At 38.9% G+C, this 19818-nt stretch overlaps 2 protein-coding genes across 7 annotated transcripts; both read left to right on the top strand.

The window, feature by feature from the left end:
- Window positions 1-636: 636 nt before the first annotated feature.
- Window positions 637-11830, top strand: os9 (OS9, endoplasmic reticulum lectin). 3 transcript variants are annotated; one of them, XM_022744786.1, is made up of 15 exons: window positions 637-814; window positions 1254-1436; window positions 3299-3362; window positions 3454-3530; window positions 4848-4946; window positions 5098-5299; window positions 5554-5709; window positions 5825-5940; window positions 6427-6487; window positions 6910-6989; window positions 7111-7314; window positions 7440-7641; window positions 8066-8233; window positions 8783-8892; window positions 9763-11830. In XM_022744786.1, the coding sequence occupies exons 1-15, from the start codon at window positions 644-646 to the stop codon at window positions 9898-9900; spliced, it is 2031 nt and encodes a 676-aa protein (XP_022600507.1). In that variant the 5' UTR covers window positions 637-643; the 3' UTR covers window positions 9901-11830. The 3 variants fall into 3 exon arrangements, with proteins under 3 accessions (XP_022600507.1, XP_022600506.1, XP_022600508.1); XM_022744785.1 differs by having other exon boundaries at window positions 6907-6989; XM_022744787.1 differs by lacking the exon at window positions 8066-8233 and having other exon boundaries at window positions 6907-6989.
- Window positions 11287-19646, top strand: LOC111221437 (glycoprotein-N-acetylgalactosamine 3-beta-galactosyltransferase 1-B-like). Of its 4 annotated transcripts, none has more exons than XM_022744790.1 (4): window positions 11287-11374; window positions 13544-13813; window positions 16337-17001; window positions 17836-19646. In XM_022744790.1, the coding sequence occupies exons 2-4, from the start codon at window positions 13588-13590 to the stop codon at window positions 18145-18147; spliced, it is 1203 nt and encodes a 400-aa protein (XP_022600511.1). In that variant the 5' UTR covers window positions 11287-11374; window positions 13544-13587; the 3' UTR covers window positions 18148-19646. The 4 variants fall into 4 exon arrangements, with proteins under 4 accessions (XP_022600511.1, XP_022600513.1, XP_022600512.1 ...); XM_022744792.1 differs by lacking the exon at window positions 11287-11374 and adding an exon at window positions 12734-12839; XM_022744791.1 differs by lacking the exon at window positions 11287-11374 and adding an exon at window positions 12734-13247.
- Window positions 19647-19818: the final 172 nt, after the last annotated feature.

The raw sequence follows: 19818 nt of genomic DNA, 5'->3' as shown, positions 1-19818 counted from the left end.
ATCTGTGCACATATGTGTTCGATGTGTGTCTATGATAGGTCTGGTATCGTGTGTGAAAGCATGTTAAAAGGTTTTTTTATTTTTATTTATTTATTTTTTTGACAGCCTGTCTCTATTTCAATACTGGCTACAAATTGGTGGAAGTTTGACCATAACCGCACACTCTGAGTTCACATTTTCACATTTCTTTCTACCAGTGTGTGCTTATTGGGTACCAGCTGAAGTAGTTTCCAGTTCTACTTGTAAATGTTAATCTTAGAAATGATCAAAGCAGTAGTCTGGTGTTACCAATTGAGAAAATAACCCGCATGATAATAATTTGGCCAAATTAGCTGTTAGAACGCCTTATCCACCAAGCCAACGCAAGCCTGGTTACTGCCTTAGAGGGTGAGTTTAATTTGTGGCAAGACAAAGCTGGACAGCTGGCATGTACGCTGTTTTAGAATGATGGTCGAGATTACTAAAGTAGGGCCACCGCCCCTTCAGTGTATGCCAGTGTCCTAATCTAACACACATACAGAACTGGCAAACCGTTGACGGACACAAAAGTTAACCAATGACAGAGCAGTGCTTGCTACATTGACCAACCAGCTGCTCCCATGTCAGGCTCCCTGTGTTTTGTTGTTGTCTCGCAAATGGGGCTATGAGGAGAGAGTCAATCATCATGGCTGTGTTCTCAGTACGGTGGCTAAAAAGACTGTATGTTTTCTTGTTGATATGTCCACTCTGTGTCCCTGCCTTCTTGAATTTGGAGGAGCTGAACGAGATGAAATATGGGATTCAAATTCTTCCCGATCCCGTCATCCTGGGGCAGGTGAGTGAGGATCTTTGGGGAAGCTAATGGTTAGCTTGCTAGCTAGAAAGTAAGCTTCCGTTAGCTAACGTTACATATCGTAAAATGCCGTTAAATAGCTTCCCTTTTAACGCAAATAAAGAGTAATCTGCCTGTTAGTTGGGTTTAGTTTATTTTTAAAATATACAATATGCTTGGAATTTACATGTTGAAGCTTTATTTTATGAGGTTTATTCTGAAGTGACCTACGCAGCAGCCACTGTTGACAGCTGTCACAACACAACCTCAGTGTCCTCACTTCCACCTACCTGTAACTTCCTCACATTATAAATAACTAACTATAACTATAGTAGCAAAACTAGGTAGTTAATGAACCATAAGTACTTGAATATCTTTCTGCTAATGTGTGACATTGTCACACTGAGATACTGCAATTTTCATGACTGTGTGTCTCCTTTAGACCAAGACAGAGGAGGTTATGATGGTGTCCAGTAAGTACAAGCAGCTCTACGAGTGTCGACTTCCAGCCCAGGCTGTCCGGTTTCATCAGGATCCTGCATCTGAGCCGGACTCGGAGGGGTACACTGGACCAGACATTCCAGACCTGCTCGGTCCAATGCATAATGCCCCGTGTCTAGTGAAGGTTGGTTCAAATTTGCTTGTCTGTGAGGTCTATTATTACTATTTTTTTCACTCAAGGCAGAGCTGTTTTTGATGCAAACTTTATCACACTGACCACACCTGTCACTCAAACGTATTCAAGCAGATGTAAATATGTGTGACTGCAAAATAAGCACACTGAGAAAGTACCAAACAATCACTGTGTATTGAAAGGTTTGTCTGTATCTGTTTGCTTTGCAATGTTGAGAAGGAGGACAAACATTAATTGGCATTGGCAACATTTTGACCTTTTATGGTCAAAACAGGCTTTGTATACAGATAGAAATGATAGCTCCACCCGCAAATAGGAGATCACATGATATAAAAAAACACACCAAAACTATCTGTGATATACAAAAAACACTTCTGACACAGGACAAACTGTATATAATACAAAAAAATTCAAGAAAACTACAAGGCACTCTCTTTTGGAAAAACAATTAACATGCCTTTATTATCATGGCATGGTCATGGTAAACCTAAAAACATACCCTACTTCAGGGGGTCACTCCTTGATGAAGGCTCGATGCCATTTTAATTGTTTAAAGAAGAGAGTGCCTCTTAGTTTTAGTTTTATGTTTTTTTCTACGTGTATCCCATCCAAATAGCACTTCAAACAAAATTTGAATCCAGGGAGCACCCAGGGACAAGAAATTCAGTAACTTAAATGTGCTGCCATTAAGTAGATGTTTAAGGAGGAAATGGTTACTTATAACACTACCCACACACAGATGATGAAATTTTCAAAATGAACATCATAATTAATTTGTTTTCAGCTACACAATAAAGTGCAGCCAATGCAAATTGAAATCCTGTCAGTATAAAAAAGAGGACTGTATTACTACTTTATGTTTTCACTGGTTCAGCTTAAAGTGTAGTCAAAGTTCCATCAACAATGTTGAAGGATCCTTGGATTTAATAACTGGTCGAACCTCCTTTGTCACCAATAACCTCAAACAAGCAAAAGGTTCAGGAGGAATTTTGGACCACTCACTTCATAGGATGTTAGTTTCATCAGTAAATATAACATTTTCCCAGTAGTGTTGTGGAGTGTCCAGCTGCTCTTTAGCAAACTTCAGGGGCACGGCGATGTTTTTTTGGGGTGTCCTGCCATGGACAGAGTGTTAACCAGCTCCAATGATTATTTAAAGCCTTTAGCTGATACTCTGAAGTTCTTTGTTACATTACTGATCTTCTGTGTTGAGGTTTTGGGCGTCATCTTAACTGGGTGCCAACTTTTAGGGAGAAGAGCCACAGAACTAAACTATGTAAACTTTTTGTGATGACTCTCTAACTTTTTCAGCTTTATGCAAATCAACAATGCTTGATTGTAGGTCTTCTGAAATCCCCTTTGTGGGGCATGTTTCACATCAGCAGATACTTCTTGTGATCAGCAGCGTAGAAGAAAAAGGTTTTCTCAACAGCTGATTGTAGTTTCGGGTTTTATCTGGGCTTCATTTTTGAATTGTCACTCTAATCATGTTTTGAGCCTTTTAGTTAGTAGTTTATACGTTTCTTTGTTTAATGTGCCTCTTTTCGTTTTGATGCACACACACTAGAGCCTAATACTCTTATTCCTTCCTGCATCCTGACATATTGATTTTAATCATCCCAATCACTGAATCAGTGATCAACCAACTGGACTCAAAACAGTGAGGTGGAAAGTTTGTTACTAAGGCATCATACTAAGCTATACTTGTTAAAAAGATATAACCATGTATGTGCAGGGAAAAAAGATGATGATTATGATATTGTTGATGATTTTAAGCAAGTAGCCTAAATTAAAAGGAAAATGTGTCAGTAATTACAGTATTTTGAGATGTTTGCTGTCTGTGTTTCATGCAGACGAAGGACTGGTGGACATACGAGTTTTGTCATGGTCAGCATATCAGACAGTACCACCTCGAAGGTGAGAACATACCACTGTGTTTTAAATCTATGTATTTTATAACTGTAACAGATGAGCTGATTTTGACTTTGAGATGTTCTTCTCTCCTCAGACACAGAAATCAAAGGGGACATTCTGTTTCTCGGTTATTATGAATCTGAGTTTGATTGGAACAATGAAACGGCAAAGGTAAAGTTGCCTTTATTGTGTGGTTGCATTTTCTTAAATTTCAGATTTCTGGTATGCATTAAAAAGACGAAACATGGAATTGCATGATTGTATAATATAAACTGAATTTTATTGTTGTATGTGGCAGTGCATAATTTAAAGTTGAATAAATCCTAGCCTAATTCAGTATGTGGGACACTGACAATTGCCCACATAATTTACTGAGATCTACCTATTTTATCCATAAGGAAAAAAAACAGGTGTCAGTCTTGGTCCTACAGATAAAAAAAAAAGAAGGAAAGCATTAAAGTTTTGCTGTACATCATCAAAGTCCCAGTTAAAGACAATATGCAGGAAGAATGGATTTATGTATTTTAAAATGCACAAGACTATCTCAGGCTGATATAATACTCTTCAGTAATGTGCATGAGGGATTAGCCTACTTTTGTCGATATTCTTCATTTGTCTTCTGCTGTGATGTCTTTATACAGAAAGCACATTATTTTACACTGTGTCAAACTGCCCAACAAGTGTACATGGCTTGTTCATAGTCATTTGTTGACATTAGTGAAAACATGAAGACGGTTTCATAGGGCTTTTAAGCCGTTGATATGTGCTGTTCATACGGGCCGTAGTTAGAGAGATTTACACATTATTAGTTTAGAATGGGTTGCACCACACAAACCAGTTATTACCTAGATATTAGCTGTTACAAAATATTTATACCAACTAACTGTCAGATGTAACTTTCCTTAGCTACCTGAACCAACTGTCAACACTACCTTTTCTCAGTAAAGACTGTCAGAGGTAAAATGGGATACGTTTGTCGTATCTGATCTGATAGGTCAATGATGTGATCTTTGAAGATTTTAAATCAGTTTTTATAAAGATACCGCAATGTACTTCAACAAACATCATGACAAAATGATATGCCAGTAACTTAAAGGTCGGTTAGGTGACATAATGGGATATTCCCCTCTTACACTTAACTACAATAATACAGATACGTTCTGAAAGACATTTTCTCTGTCTAAGTACAAATAATGTAACACCTACATTTGTAAAATATCGAGTCAAACATGTAAGTTTAATAGTTGTTTGGCTTCATAAAAACATTATTTTAGCTGGTGCTAGTAGTTACTAAGAACTTAGGAAGGAAGGACATATTCAGGACCAAGCGGGCCATGTCGAACTTTGTGGCCACATCCATTAGACTCATTGAGTTAGCCTTGGGCTTGACCTTACTGACCCCACTCACCAGCTACTTTCTATCTATAATGTTCAAGAATATTACAAATCAGATGCATTAAAACATATTTTCTGTTTGTTGTTTCCCAGGCCTCCAAACAGCACAGACTGAAGCGCTACCACAGTCAGACCTATGTAAATGGCTCTAAGTGTGACATAAATGGAAACCCCAGAGAGACAGAAGTCCGGGTGAGGAATTTGAATTAAGGAGACACTGCCTCCATGGTTTTGTCTGTTTTTCTGTTTTACCACTCCAAACAGAGATGTGAAGTCAATTTGCATAATGTTCCAAATGATGAATCCTAGACACACCTAGACGGTTTTACTCTATTATTTCCAGTTTGTGTGTGAAGAAGGCTCAGGTGACTACATCGCACGAGTGGATGAGCCCCAGTCGTGTCGCTATGTGCTGACAATTCACACCAGTCGCACCTGCCAGCATCCATTCCTGCGGCCACCATCAACTGCCAAACCCCAGGGTATCGTGTGCCAACCAGCGTTAAGCGCCCAACAGTACATGGATTACGTCAAGGCCCAAGTCTGTGAGTTGACAAAAATGAAGGTGACTGTGATGCAGCATCTGGAAACTAACATCAGTTAGGGAGCCGAAGGTGGTAAACATACAAATGTTCAATTGTTTGACATGTATTGTTAATTAGGTGTATGGTATTTGAAATACTGATGTACACTGTCTAATTTTAAAACCATAAGAAATACGGAGACATGACTGTTCTTTCATTCTTTCTTTCATTCTTTTCTTTCCCTCCTCCTCCCTCCTACATCTGTCTGTTCCCAGCGGACACAAAGCGTAAAGTGGAGCAGATCTCAGAGGAGCTGAGGAATCTTGATGAAATGTTGGCCGGTAATGAAGGGGCAGATGGAGCAGTGGAAGTAACAGCAGAAGAGATATCACCTGCACCCAGCGATGACTCAGACCACTCAGACAGAAAAGGTGCAATTTTTTACACTTCTGGGGAAAATGATAATCTCAATTATGCCTTGGGTAAATGTAGATTTCACAAAGCTTTTCTCATGTGACACGAGTGGCTGCATCTGTTTTGAGACAGACACTGCTGATGTATCTGAGGATGGTGGGTCAGAAGAGGCAGAGGATTCTGATTTCTGGGAGGGAGTTACAAAACCAGAGACTTCAAAAACGACTCCTTCTCAACAGGAGAGCCAGGTATAGAAACACTGTATGTCTTAGAATCAGTTCTCCCTCTGAATGAATGATGTCTTCCTGGAGTCTGTACATTGACAGTGAATGATAGGCTGACTAATTTAGTGTCTTCATTCAAACAAGTTTACTGTAGTGTTCAAGTTTTAAAATGTCCATTCCACAAAATCTAGTGTACTAATCATGATTGATTTCATTTATAATATGTTATAGCAACACTATAATGTGTTAAATTGACCGTTTTTTTTAATCTTATGTGCTTTGTGCTTAGAGCTGACTAAATTGATAGATTATTGCAAAATGTTATAGTTCATTGCTGTCCATATCATCTAAAACTTTGTTTACAATAACTGTCCATGCATGAATGTTTAAGTGTGTAAAAAGATTTTAGTCAAGATTCCTCTCCAGTCAGAGCCCATTTGACCACTAGAGGGTGTAGGTCAACACATTACCATTTCACAACACCTAACTAACCTGATTATTTCTTCACAGGCAGCAGATGATGTTGATGACTCACTTACAGACAGTGGAGTCATTGATGATGGTGATGAAGGTAATGCAACACACACACACACACACACACACACACACACACACACACACACACACACTCACTCACTCACTCACTCACTCACTCACTCACTCACTCACTCACTCACTCACTCACTCACTCACTCACTCACTCACTCACTCACTCACTCACTCACACACACACACACACACAGAAGATCAATCCTATTTATGATTATTCTGATCACTTTACAGCACAGTTCATTTAATGTCTTCTGATTGCTGCTTCAAACGAGCCCCAAAAAAGATTACAAGAACCACAGTCTTTTATTTTGGTGCAGTATGCTGTCTAATTTGCAAAGTGAACGACTGTCAAAAGTTAATGGTGATTAGTTATGCATTTATTTTTTGAGCTGCTGCTCAGTGTAAGACTTTGATCTCATTGAAATTAATCTCTTTCAGTAGAAAAATTCAACTTTAAAATCATCACTGACCCAGCAGACCTGATGAAATTTGTCCAGCACCTCAAAGAGAGTAACAGGAAGGTCAGGACAAGATATCTGTGATACTTTTTTTTGTATACCTCTCTACCTCGATTATAATTTTTTTTCCTTGCAGTGTGTGGATATTCTAATTCAGTGCAGCATTTTTTTGTTTTGTTTTTAGAAAGCACAAAACCAAGCCAAAAGTCGAGACGAGAAACCAACAAGTGACAGGGTAACAGAGAAGCTCGGTGAGGAAGAGAAAGATGAAGATGAACGCCTACTACAGGAGTTTGAGGATGAGATGGCTGACCTCTCTGTGCCATCTGATCAGATTGAAGAAATAAAGGAGGAAATGCAGAAGGAATTTGACAACATCATAAATGAGGTTTCAGACCATAGATAATGTGATTTTAACACTAAGATTGATGTATATTAAAATATTATTTGGCAGATCCTTACACATAATGTATTGTTATTCATTGACATGAGTGGCTTTTCTCTGTCCTGTAGGCCCAGCAGGAATTGGAGACTGAGGGCCTGAAAGGGGAGTTCGATCGCACTCAAGCAACACAGACACTGGAGACGACACTGGACAAGCTACTTGACCATTTAGAGGAGAAAGACGTCCAGGACCAAGAGCAGCAAACAGCAGGAATTCAAAGATCCAGAGACCCGACCAGGGGCAGCCCCAGCCTTGCTCCAAAGCAGCCAGGTAACCAGGCTGCCTTCCCTTCGGTGGTTACTCTGTGTCCACCTCCATTATCTTCATATTTCATCCATATGTACAGTAGATGCCTGTTATGGCATTCTCATCCCAAAATAGATGCACACATGGACTTAGTTTGATGCAAAAACAAACTGAATCCACAGAAAACTCATGATATCAGATTAATATTTTAAATTTCTTTGGCTAGTTAGTGGTCTTTCCTCTGCTGCCATTGATGTATCTGTGGGTGATTTTCAGTAATTAAATCAAAATTTAAATAATCAAATCAAATCCGTGACAAATGTAATGCTTATAAGACAGTGTTTTGGATTCCATTTTCTTGGCTCTTACCTCCTCCATCCTGTGGCCCTGCTTGGTGGGTTTTGAGGTGAACTGTGTTGTTTGTCCCTCTTTTGTCTCGTCACCCCAGACCAAGCGGCTGACGACCATGTTAAGATCAAAATTACTAAGTATAAGACGGGCAGCAGCCCTGATGGGGAGGTCAAAGTTCAGGAGATGGGCGAAGGAGACCCCCAGTGGCAGCACATAAAGGACGTGGTTAAAGAACAGCTAGAGAAAGCAGGACTGAAGGCCGAAGGTATGAAGGGGGAGTGCCCGAAACACTCACGGCCTTTTCTCTCTTTCATCTGTTATCTTGAACATACAGTTCTGTATTTATTTGCTCATTTGTGTCAAAAAGCATTACAACTGTCAGATTCAGGTTTTTCAGGTTAAGCCATTCAAATGACATAAATATCATGCGGAAATAAACAGAAGTATTTCCCACATTTTCATGCTGCAAGCAATTAAACACTGCATTTACTGAAGACCAAAATTAGTAGCAGGACATTAGACAGGAGACCCGTTAAATTAGGTATTTTTTCTTAAACAGAATTGCAAAAGTAAGCATCATGATAGCAAAAAAATCTGATTAGTTAGCTGACGCTTATCTTAAAGACAGACAGAAATGAAAAGTGTGTCCACCATGTGTGTTCTTTCTTTTTCATCCACTGTTTTGTCTATACCATTCTTCATTATGATTATTTGTTGCTTTAACATGTGGTACAGTATCCTTATTCAGAGCAACTTGGAAGTACATGTGTTTAACTTGAAAGCCACCCTTTTCCGCTGCTTTGTTTTTTCTAAGGTAAAATTGAGGTCAAGATCTTGACAAGAAAGAATGCAGAGGAGGCCGGTGATCAGTGGCTGACTGAAGAAGATACCAAGTCCTTCAGGGAGCTCCTCATAAATCTCCTGGTAATTTCAGTAATTGCTTTTTTATTGGGTTCAGGATCCTTGTGGGTGTGACTGAGCCAGCATCACACTGGTTTGCTGTGAGGTGTAGTGTTTGCTTAGAAAATAATTTCAGCCTACATGTGACTGACCATTGGATCTTTTTTTTTTGTCTACCCGATTAACAAACTATAACTCTTACATAGATGTTAAATCATTAGGGTGTAGTCATGAAATATTTACAGTATATTGAAAGATTTGACTTGACTTCATGGTGCGAAGTGGGTGCAAATGTTGGATTTTTTCAGAAAGTTACAGAAATTAGAGGTTAGAGTGTTTCTTTAACTTTCTGAGTGGGAAAAAAAACACAACAAATTGCCGTTTTATGGGCGTTAGTTATTGGACATGTTCTTTGCTGGGAGTAGTTGCTAGGGAACAAGCTGTTGGGTGAGGCTTCATATTTAACAACAGGTGAGATACTGTCACTTCCAGGAAAAATCTGGTTTCTACATTTCAGGTTCTAGGTTGTCAAATACAACTGACTGACTAAAAAGTATTTTAACACTTGTGTAATAGAAAAATGTCCACACAATGTGCTTGATATCAGATGGCACATAACTATAATAATTCACCAGCTTTTTTCCATTAGTTTTCACTTAACTGAAACTTTGCTACTTTCACTTGAACTTCAAAAACCACGCATGAATAACTAGTTTGTAAAGTGGGGGAAAAAGTAAAGACAAAAGGATCTAACAGGTTTGTCGACCAATGTAATTGGTATGTAATTAGCCCTTTCTTTTGCGGGAAACAATTTTACCTTTTTTTTTGTCAGCAAGTCAAATAAACATTTGATCATAAAGTTATTTTCTAACATACCTCGTTTTAATCCCCCAGACTGGAGGCACAGAAGAAGTTTACAAGGAGCAAAAGAGGCAGCAGGAGTTGGAGAACAACTATAAGTTTGTGTGGGGAGAGTCGCAGGAGGAGTCCCAATCATCCAGCACCTCTGACTCGGACGATGTGGACATATGAGCTTGTTCAGTACATTCAGTGCACCTTTTGTGATGGTGAACTCCTGTGGAGACTAGCAGGGAGGGGGACTCTGAAGTGCAGCAGCAAATTTGAAAAAGAGACCACAGGGTTGAATTATTGCTATAAAACTGGCAGATAATATCAACTCACTTGTTTGCACATTCAGAAAATCTGTCCGTGTATTTTGACTAGGCAATATGTGTCTTTAGTAGGCACCATGTATATGTTGCACGATGAAACTGCAACGTGTCAGCTGTACTTACGCAGCTAAATGGAGTTATGCATTTTCCCCTTTTTGATGGGATTCAGTTTTGATAGATGGCTTGAATAGCCGAGTGATATATGAACCTTTTTAAAAATATTTCAGTGAGTTTTACTGAATATTTTCAGTTTAGTTCTGAGGTTGTCTGCAGCACATTGTGTGTCCACAGCTAAATTACTACTGGCATTTGTTTTACATGTTACCTTTGCGACAACAAACTGAATGAGTGTTTCCACAGGTTGATTGTGTGTGAAAATGAAAAACCAAGGACAAATACTCAAGGGTTCGTATCTCACTTCCCTCTTGTCTTTGAAAATTTGAAACTCTGACACACTGCGTTTTGCTGATAATATTATCAGCAAACACACAGTAGATTACAGAAGTGTTTGTAAACCTAATATTTTAAAACACAAACTTCAACATTGTCTCACAAATATTTTGGGTTTCCCTTGGGTTGTCATGTGCTATTAAAGGGATTCAAAAGAAAAGCGCTTAAGGGAGTGTAGGAAGAAATCTTTTAAGTGTGTACTTGTAATTTGGCAAAGGAAAACAAAGAAAGATACACTGTCAATCGTATTCAGTCTACCAAAATAGTGAATCGACACAAAACTTTTCTATGGATCCTTCAGAGGTGTAATTAAAAGGGCTGAATTTGTATAATTTGTGTATAATTGTGGCTACTTGGAACTCAACCTGTATATAATTATTGCTTGAATATGTTTTTGAATTGATTTGTGGTATGTTAGCACAAATTCAGTGAGACTTGAGTCACCTGAGTAAATATGTTCAACATTTGTGACAGTGCAATCTTTAATCTTAATTTCACGGTGGGACTGAGTCATACACAAACTTTTTTCAGACACAGGACTGAGGCATTTTGTCCCCAGAACAGGCTGGAGTAAAAAGAAAAAAGCTTCAGGAATTTTGGGTGCGTTTCTTTACTTGAATGCCACTTGAATTTGCCTTCTCAAAAGTTACATTGTTACACCTTCTTTTTATCTGATCTGGGGCGTGTGATCACAAAGCAGGATTTGTGAGTTATCCAGTTGCCAGTTGTCTGGGTTTTCCTGTATTGCGGAAGGGAAGAAAATCAGTAGTCTTAAAACAAGCTTCAGTCTGCTTTAACACTCTTCACTCATGAGTCATTTTGATCTTTATGCTTCAGCTGCACACATTTGTTAACCATAACACTTTAAAACAGAGCCACAAAAGGTAAGTTTATCAGTGTATTCTTGAATAGAGCTGTTTTACTGTATTAGGGATATCATATTGTCTTCACAGTCTGACAGAAGTCCACTTGAGCTGCCTTGTAAATATGAGTCTTTGAGCATTCTTTACTATTTATTTTTTTTAAATAAAAAAATACCATAGGGGTCCTCTGGATATCATCCAGCTATTTATTTTTTGTTCTAAAGTTAAACGTGTTATGTTTGTATTGTATCCTGCATTAGATGAACATCTGCATGCTCTCAGGTTTTTTATTTAATTTGCCTATACTGAGATAACAACTGGGTGAACCTGGTGAAGAGTCTGAGAGTACAACTACAATGTGGAATAAGGTAGCACTGCTTTTGTGTTTGTCATGCCAGCAATCTTAGAGTTTGTAGCTGCTATAATACAAAAGCACCCAACCTCTGGATTTAAGCAAATAAAGTAACTCAAATGTGATTTTTTTTTTTAATGTGACATCATGGTATAAATGGTCACCTTGGTGATTTACTGGCAGTCAACCAGTAGCTTATGTTTGATTTTTCATTTGTTTAATATGACAAATATCGGGATTATTATTAGAAAGCTGGGCAGAAGTTAAAGGTTTTGATTAGATTCTGACGAAGGATTTCAGCCATATTGGCTATCCAAATCATTTTTTATGCTAATGTTGTGATTAACCAGATCCTTTTTGCAGTGTCAAATAATTAACACAAAAAACCTGGGGAAAGTGAGTGTTACTCCGTCGCAGTACTGGTAGTTAGTCCATCAAAGTATCGTGTGACTGAAATCAACAAAAAAAATCATCATCAATATGTCTGACAAGTGATAAAAAATAAATAAAATTGGATCCATCATATGTTATGTCACATCCTGGACACATTACTCTGCACTCTTAGTGCAGATATGCTTTTATCTATCTATCTCTTGCAGTTGTGTGCATATGTGCCGTGATAACTTCTGAATTCAAATAATGAATATTTGGGATTTACCACTAAAGACTGTCTTGTGTTCAAAGATGCACGTGATTAACAGAGAATAGTAAATTGGAATACCTCATGTTTGACAAATTATTTGGTGGTAATGATAATTAACATATTCAGAAATTACATATTATTCTTGCCTACATGATTTGTATTAGCTGCTTTTAACACTTTAAACTACCGATATCAGTATTGGTATCTATGATCATGGCCCTGGTATCACCTGACTTCGGACTGAAACCAAATTTTTGTGGTGTTGCCCACCTCTGCTGTTTGGTGTCTGAGTAGTTGCGGAAACTGCCATGTACAGTGGGGACCAATAGGCCCCCCGGGTTCACAGAATCTTCTGCAACATCTGTACTGTATCTGCAGGAGGACACGTGTCTGTTGTGCACACAGCGCTCTTCTTTTGAAATACTTGACCGGAAGTAGCTGTTTGTCTGGACAGACTGCAGTCAGATAAGTTAGATGTAGTTTATGCAGCGGTATGGAATAATTTTACGTTTGTGTTTCAGTCTGGTCCGTACGTTATTTTCATTGAACTGCTGGCCGTATTCCAATTAACATTCATGTCGTTAAGCCCGCTCGGTCAGCTAACTCTGTAACGTTTCCGTTAGCTTTGTTGACACGACAGGAAAGATCATCGCTAACTTAGCACTGAAGTTAACGTTAGCAGCGTCGATCTAATAACGGACTACCCAGTCAGCTAACGCCTGCTACCTACACCTAGGCCAGGAGCCACTCATTAAAGACTGACAATTTAATTTAGTTTTTGTCATAACGGGAGCCTTTTAATAGTTGGCATTTTGGTAATCTTACCCGCTATATAGCCAATATAACTGTTAGCAACATTTTAGTGCGGCTAGCTGAGCTAAGTTACGGTTCAGAGGAAGGTAAGGAAATCGCTACGTCGTGGTCAAAACGGGCTTAGTGTTTGCTTTTAAAAGTTGACATTTCCACTTCTGATGAAGTAGCTGGAGGATAAGAAAGGTGCTATGGTGTCTGCGATACCGCTGGTCAGTAAACCACACCTTAAACGGGGAGTGACAGATAACAGTTCCATTTTGTCGCTTCTTACTCGCCAACACACACAGCGATGGGACTTTACATCTTTAGACTGGGCACATTTTTGTGAACTTGTGTGAGACTTGTGTCCATGTTGACCATATTTTTCCCCTGTCTTACTCAGCACCTGCCAAGTTGAAGACCTGACAGTGAGACACCTGATCCAGCATGAAGGCCCTCGGATCCAGATTCTCCTTCTATGCAGGTTTTGTGGTGGGAACCTTTACACTGTACGTGTTTCTGCGGCAGCTGTGGTTTGAGAGGACCTTGACAGCTCAGCAGCCCAGCAGCTTGAACAAACTTCATGACCACCAGCAACAGCTTGAGGAAGAGAGGAAGATATGGAAGAAAGAAAGGTCTGCTCTTTTCAACCTGAAGCACCCTCATCATACAGGTAGGTTGGAAGCTCCAAAAGATTTCCATGTGCACCAACTTGGAGACATACTTAAATTCCATATCCTTTAGGCTTTGTATTATTTTCAGGAGTAAATACAGCCACTTTTCACCATACTTTCTTGAGTCAGTAGATCAAATCTCATCTTCCGCGAACATGTAACTACTTTGTGCTTACTAAGGGAGTGTTCCTGTCCCTCTCAGGCGCTGCAGTCAGCTTTATCGTCCCTAATCAGTTACTAATCCAAAACTCCAGCTCCGACTTTCTAAATAAAGTTGTTCTTCATACACAAGCTTACACCCAGACTAATTCCTGATCGAGTATTACCTTTCTCTGTGTGCCTTGGAAGCAGGTAAAAAGGTGAGCCAGAAACTGATGACAGATACAATGCAGTAAAATGTGTAACAATCCGAGTGCATTTCAAATCTAATTTTCTTTAGATTGTTTCAATTTCTGTCACTCAGATTTGACATAATTCATTATTTGTAAGAGTGTAATCAATTAAAGTTTGGAAGAATGAATGACAGAATTGGATTGAACCTGGATTATCTATTTTATGTCTATGTTACCTAAGTGTTAAGACCCAACTGCACCCAAATCCTGTGGGCGTATAGTGACTGCAACTTATTGACTCTCTATCAAATTTGCTGTCATGGCAAGTGACTACAAGCTTTAGCCAGTTTTTTGTCAGTTTTAAAATTCTCCTGATTGATGCATTAAGGCTGATAAATATTCTACAGATCAAAAGAGTTAGTGTTATTTAATAAGTAGACACTTTCATCTGAGCACATAGAATATTTTTACCAGGTGCCACAATATAACTGGAATTGTTTCCACTTTCAGTTGTACAAATTGTAGTTTACACCGGCCAAGTAAATAGTATTTTCCAGAGATAGTTAAATTTGATAAAACTTCCTCTAATTCTCTGGTCATCTTGACTTGCTGGAGCAGTTTGACTTCATTTCACAGACAGACAGACGGATATGCGTCACATTAACAGAAAAATAAGCGACGTGTGAAAGATACCAAAGATGAACTGCTTCCTCTTAGATTCTAGTCTGAAGGGGCCACAAGTTGGTGACATGTAGGGCTACTTAATTAATTTTCTGATAATTAAACTAAATCATACCAAATTTAAGTGTTTCACCTTATGCAATCACTCAAACACACTCTGTTGTGTCAAATAATCATTTTTAAGTTCCTACCACAAATTTAATTTAATTTAAACAACTAGTCTAAATGACTACTTGAAACTATCAAGTATCAGTTAAATGGAGTGAGTCAAATATGTCATACCCATATTATTTCATGAGAAATCCTTTTTTTCTGGATGCATCTATACATCCAATTCAACTTCTTTTGGTTGTGTCTTTTTTATAGGGAATTGTTTTTGCTCTCACTTGCTGTTGCGCAGCTGTAGCATGCTTTCACTTTAATGTTTAACTGTCACATGGTGTTGTCGTATGTTAATATGATATGCTCAGTATCAGTGTCTTAACATGCACTTAAGTAACTGGCTTTCAGAAGTTTGGTGTATGTTTGACATTGTCCTTTGTGGAGATCTGCGCTCTCTGAGTGCCCTTCTAATTTGTTAGTCAAACGAGTCAGACCTTTGCATGTGTCACAACAGTGTTTAGTCATTACACTGTACTCAACTTAATGCTACACTTTTTTAAAGATTTTATTTGTTTCTGTTGTGTGAATTGTAACACTGACTAGACACAAGTTCAATCCTGTGTGTTCTGAGTATTGGATATGGAAAGAATGTCAGTAAATTCTACTTCATGCCATAAGTGCATGTAAAGTCACTGTATTTGTATTTCTGGGTGGGGTTAATAGTGGACTGGAGCTACAGGGAGTAGTTTTTTATTGTACTTACACTTCAGTTCATCTTTAAAAAGGACCTGATGTCTATATTAGGCATTTTCACCTCACAAATTGGCCAATAACCACTGAAATGTAAGTATAATATCAGCTGATGATATTTTGTCTAATGAAGATGTTTTCAGTTCTGTGGCATTTGTAACCATTAAACTAAAAATACTTACCCTTTCATTTTCACCACCGCTGCACTGCTTTCACCAACTCAACTACAGCTATTGCCGTGTTGCAGCTGGTCAACAATGTTTGAAGTTGAAGATGAGGGTTGCCAGATCATAGTTGAGTATCCCCCATATCCCAGTCTTTCACTCTTTATCATAATAACCGACATTTTTCAGAAAAGACACAACTTAGTTGCTGCATAGATCTTACTGATAACACAGTGGGGAGTTAAAATGGCAAGATTGTTTGAGATGGATAAATATATTGCTGGGGCCAATTGAGCAACACCCTGACATGTCCCTACTGTCCATACCCAGTTCTACACCCATGATGAGAGCATATTTTTTTCCCAATGGTTGTTGTAGGCGACACCCGAAGCACTCCTGTTAGTATTCTTTGTCTGCAGTTTTAAATGGATACTGTTTATTATGAAGACTTTACAGTGTAAATGTGATGTTAATGTTTATATCTCTTTACCAGGTGAGGATAGTCGCATGGCTGATGAACTATACAAAAAGGTGCGCATTCTTTGCTGGGTGATGACTGGACCCAGCAACCTGGAGAAGAAGGCTCGGCATGTGAAGTCCACATGGAGTCGTCACTGCAATGTTGTGGTCTTCATGAGCTCTGTGGAGGACCCCGACTTCCCCACTGTGGGATTGGGTACAAAGGAAGGTCGGGATCAGCTGTACTGGAAAACAATCCGAGCGTTCCATTATGCCTACGAGCATCATAGCCACGAGGCAGATTGGTTCCTCAAGGCAGATGACGACACCTACGTAATCGTAGACAACTTGCGGTGGGTTCTTGCAAACCACACGCCAGACGAGCCGATTTACTTTGGCCGAAGATTCAAGCCCTACACCAAGCAGGGCTATATGAGTGGTGGAGCGGGTTATGTGCTGAGCAAAGAGGCTCTGCGGCGATTTGTGGAAGGTTTTAAAAGCAAACAGTGCACTCACACTACCTCTGTAGAGGACCTGGCAATGGGACAGTGCATGGAGAAAGTTGGGGTGCTGGCTGGAGACTCCAGAGACACTGCGCGCAGGGAGACATTTCACCCCTTTGTCCCTGAGCAACACCTCACTGCCAAGTTCCCCAAGAGCTTCTGGTACTGGAGCTACTGCTACTACCCCATCTCAGAGGCAAGTGAAGCAACTACAGCATTGTCAATATCTGAATAGCAGCTAAATTTTTTTACATTTCCCCTTTGCATTGTTTGCTGTTAAACTGGTAGAGGCACAATAACATTGGATTCTTGACAGTAGTGACTGGTTAGTTTGATATAGTGTTAAACTTTCCGGAAACCATTTCTTGTGACAGACAAACAAACGCCCTCACATTGGCAGGGTTTTTCCCAGCTTTTCAGAGGGCTAGTGCTGGGTTCTGGGCGGTGGTGGTGTTTGGTGGAAGTATATTTTGAATTTTTCTGTAGTTGTAATGCAGGCTTCTTTACTTATATCTTATCTGCTATCAGTATTATTAACATCGACTAGAATTATTCCCTAACAAAAAAAAGAAAGAATTGTATTTCTATTACTCTTTGAGGCTTATTTCATCGATGGTTTGCAACATGCTTATTCGAGTTGATGGTTGTAAATACCATCACAAGTTGTTGGTTCAGAGAAATATCCAATCAGCTGTTTGATTAGCTGAGCTTGGTGAGCATCTGTCACACACTAATCACTAAACATTCATCCAAACACTGATTGTTGATTGGCAGGTTATTCCTGTTGCCAGCTTACCTTTCTGTTTGAGAACCATTATTCAAACGTTCATTCTCATATGTTGCCTAAATACCTTTTTATGTTTATTCGGCTGAAGGCAATACACAAAAATACGAAAAAAGTCTTTCTATGATAGGGAAAACCCTGCATTTGTACCACCCACTCTTAATAAGATTAGAAAATATGACACTTGGATGCCTCTGTAATGTTACATAACCACAAAATCTGTGTTTTTTTGTTTTTTTTTCTCAGGGTCCAAACTGCTGCTCAGACGTGTCGGTGTCTTTCCACTATGTAGATGCTTCACACATGTATTTATTGGAGTACTACACCTATCACCTGCGTGCCTTTGGCTACAGATACCGTTACCAGCCCCCTGCCCCGCTTGGCTATAATACTGAGCAGTCAGGTTCCTGGGACACTGCAGAAGGACAAGAAGAACTTGCTTCTCAAGTGAAAGGAAGAGGAGAGGGTGATGATCTGTCCAGGACTGAGAAGAAACAGGATTCAGATCCACCTCCTGCAGCTGGTAAAGATCCTCCTGTTGCGTCAGTGGACAAATAACCGTGCGACTGAGTAGGTGTGTGAAGGGGACTGTTATTTCAAAGAGGTGTGATGTGTGTTTTTAATGTTTGCTTATTCATTCTGATTATCTTGGCTCATATTTCTACAAGAGCAGAAGAAAGTCCACTTTGATCTGAGGTTTGCCCACATAGATGTGCATTGCCTGAGGATGCTTGAGCTGTAGGACTGCTACTAGTGTAAACTGTAACTGAAAGACTGGTTTTGATTAATTGACTATTTGTTTGGTTTATAATATGTCAGAAAATAGTTAAAAATACCTGTTAAGATATCCTGAAGCCCAAGGTGACCCTTCAAATAACTAATTTGTCTGATGAACAGTCAAAAACCCAAAAATGATCTGTTTATTGTCAGGAGGGACAAAATAGCTGCAAATCCTCAAAGGGAAGACCTGAACCACAGTTGTGTTTGGCATTTTTGGTAGAAAAGAAAGACTTGAACGATTAATGGATTATCGAAATAATTTCTCATTAATTTTCTGTTGAGTGACTAATTGATTAATAAACATTTCAGCTCTATTGATTATTATTAATGACATTCTGAAAGTGAAGGCCGTTTTCTGTTAGTCAGTGTGAAAGTGCAGCAAAAGTATTTTGTCGCAAAAATGATTTAAAAAATTTCTGATCTCAACATTCAGCTAAATAAAGGTTTTGTCAGCCATGATCTTGCAGCTCTAATCAAGTGCCAGTTAATAGAATAAGTTAAATACATCTTACCTATATCCTTCCCAAAACTTTTAACATTTAAAAACACAACCAAGATACAAAGTTATTTTCATAGGAAATCCTTGTTTGGATGCATCTATATTTCTCTACAGCTAATTGAGCTACATTGATGAGACCACGATGCTTTGAATGGAAAGTCCAGGTGACGAAATTTATACATTCCAGCCAAAGATTTCCCTGTGGGATAAGATCAGATTAAGGACAGACAAAGCAGTATTTGTGAACTTGGAGTAACTGCAGTTATTGTTGATTTAGTTATCAGTTTTATTTATTATGACTGGTGTGTGTTCAGTCACACTCTTATCTGTTCTGTCATCCATCCTTGGTGGCTAGACACACCTTCATCTGAACGAGGAAGTAGTCCCTTTTCGCAATTCTTTTTTTGGAATGAATCCTGAAACTCGACACTAAACCAGCCATGGCGCATTGTTTTCTATTTGTTCTTCCAGAAACTGGCCTTTGATACACACACTTCACAGTTCCCTGCATCTTCCCCCAGTGGACTCATTAGCTTGTGCCTTGTAAATTGAGATTGTATGAGCCAACAGCTGCACACATGACTTTGCACTGTGACATTACCATGATGAGAGTGATGCTTTCAGATGGAGTATAATTTAATTGAATCCCTCCAATGTAATGAGTGTGGCCTTTGGGCAAGCCAGCTGATGACTTGTTCATGACAGCTTTTTTTTCTTTTCTTTTTTTGAATAGGCAAGATTTTTTTCTTTTATACAATTGTAGTTTCAAAAATATTGTGTATTTTCTAAATCCTGGGCAGGCCAGACATTTTCTTTTGTAGTTAGCACATTGTGTATATTTAAAATGATCCATAACAATTTCTTCACTACTTTGTAACCAAACAAAGTTTGGAGAGCTAATGTTATGGGAGATACAGTAATTACCAAATACAGAAAATGGTTTCAGGAAT

The sequence above is a fragment of the Seriola dumerili genome, unplaced genomic scaffold, assembly GCF_002260705.1.
Source record: "Seriola dumerili isolate Sdu_G_001 unplaced genomic scaffold, Sdu_1.0 BDQW01000088.1, whole genome shotgun sequence".
NCBI classification, from domain to species: Eukaryota; Metazoa; Chordata; class Actinopteri; order Carangiformes; family Carangidae; genus Seriola; species Seriola dumerili.
Note: the sequence above shows the minus strand (reverse complement) of the source record. Positions and strands in the feature narration are given on the sequence as shown.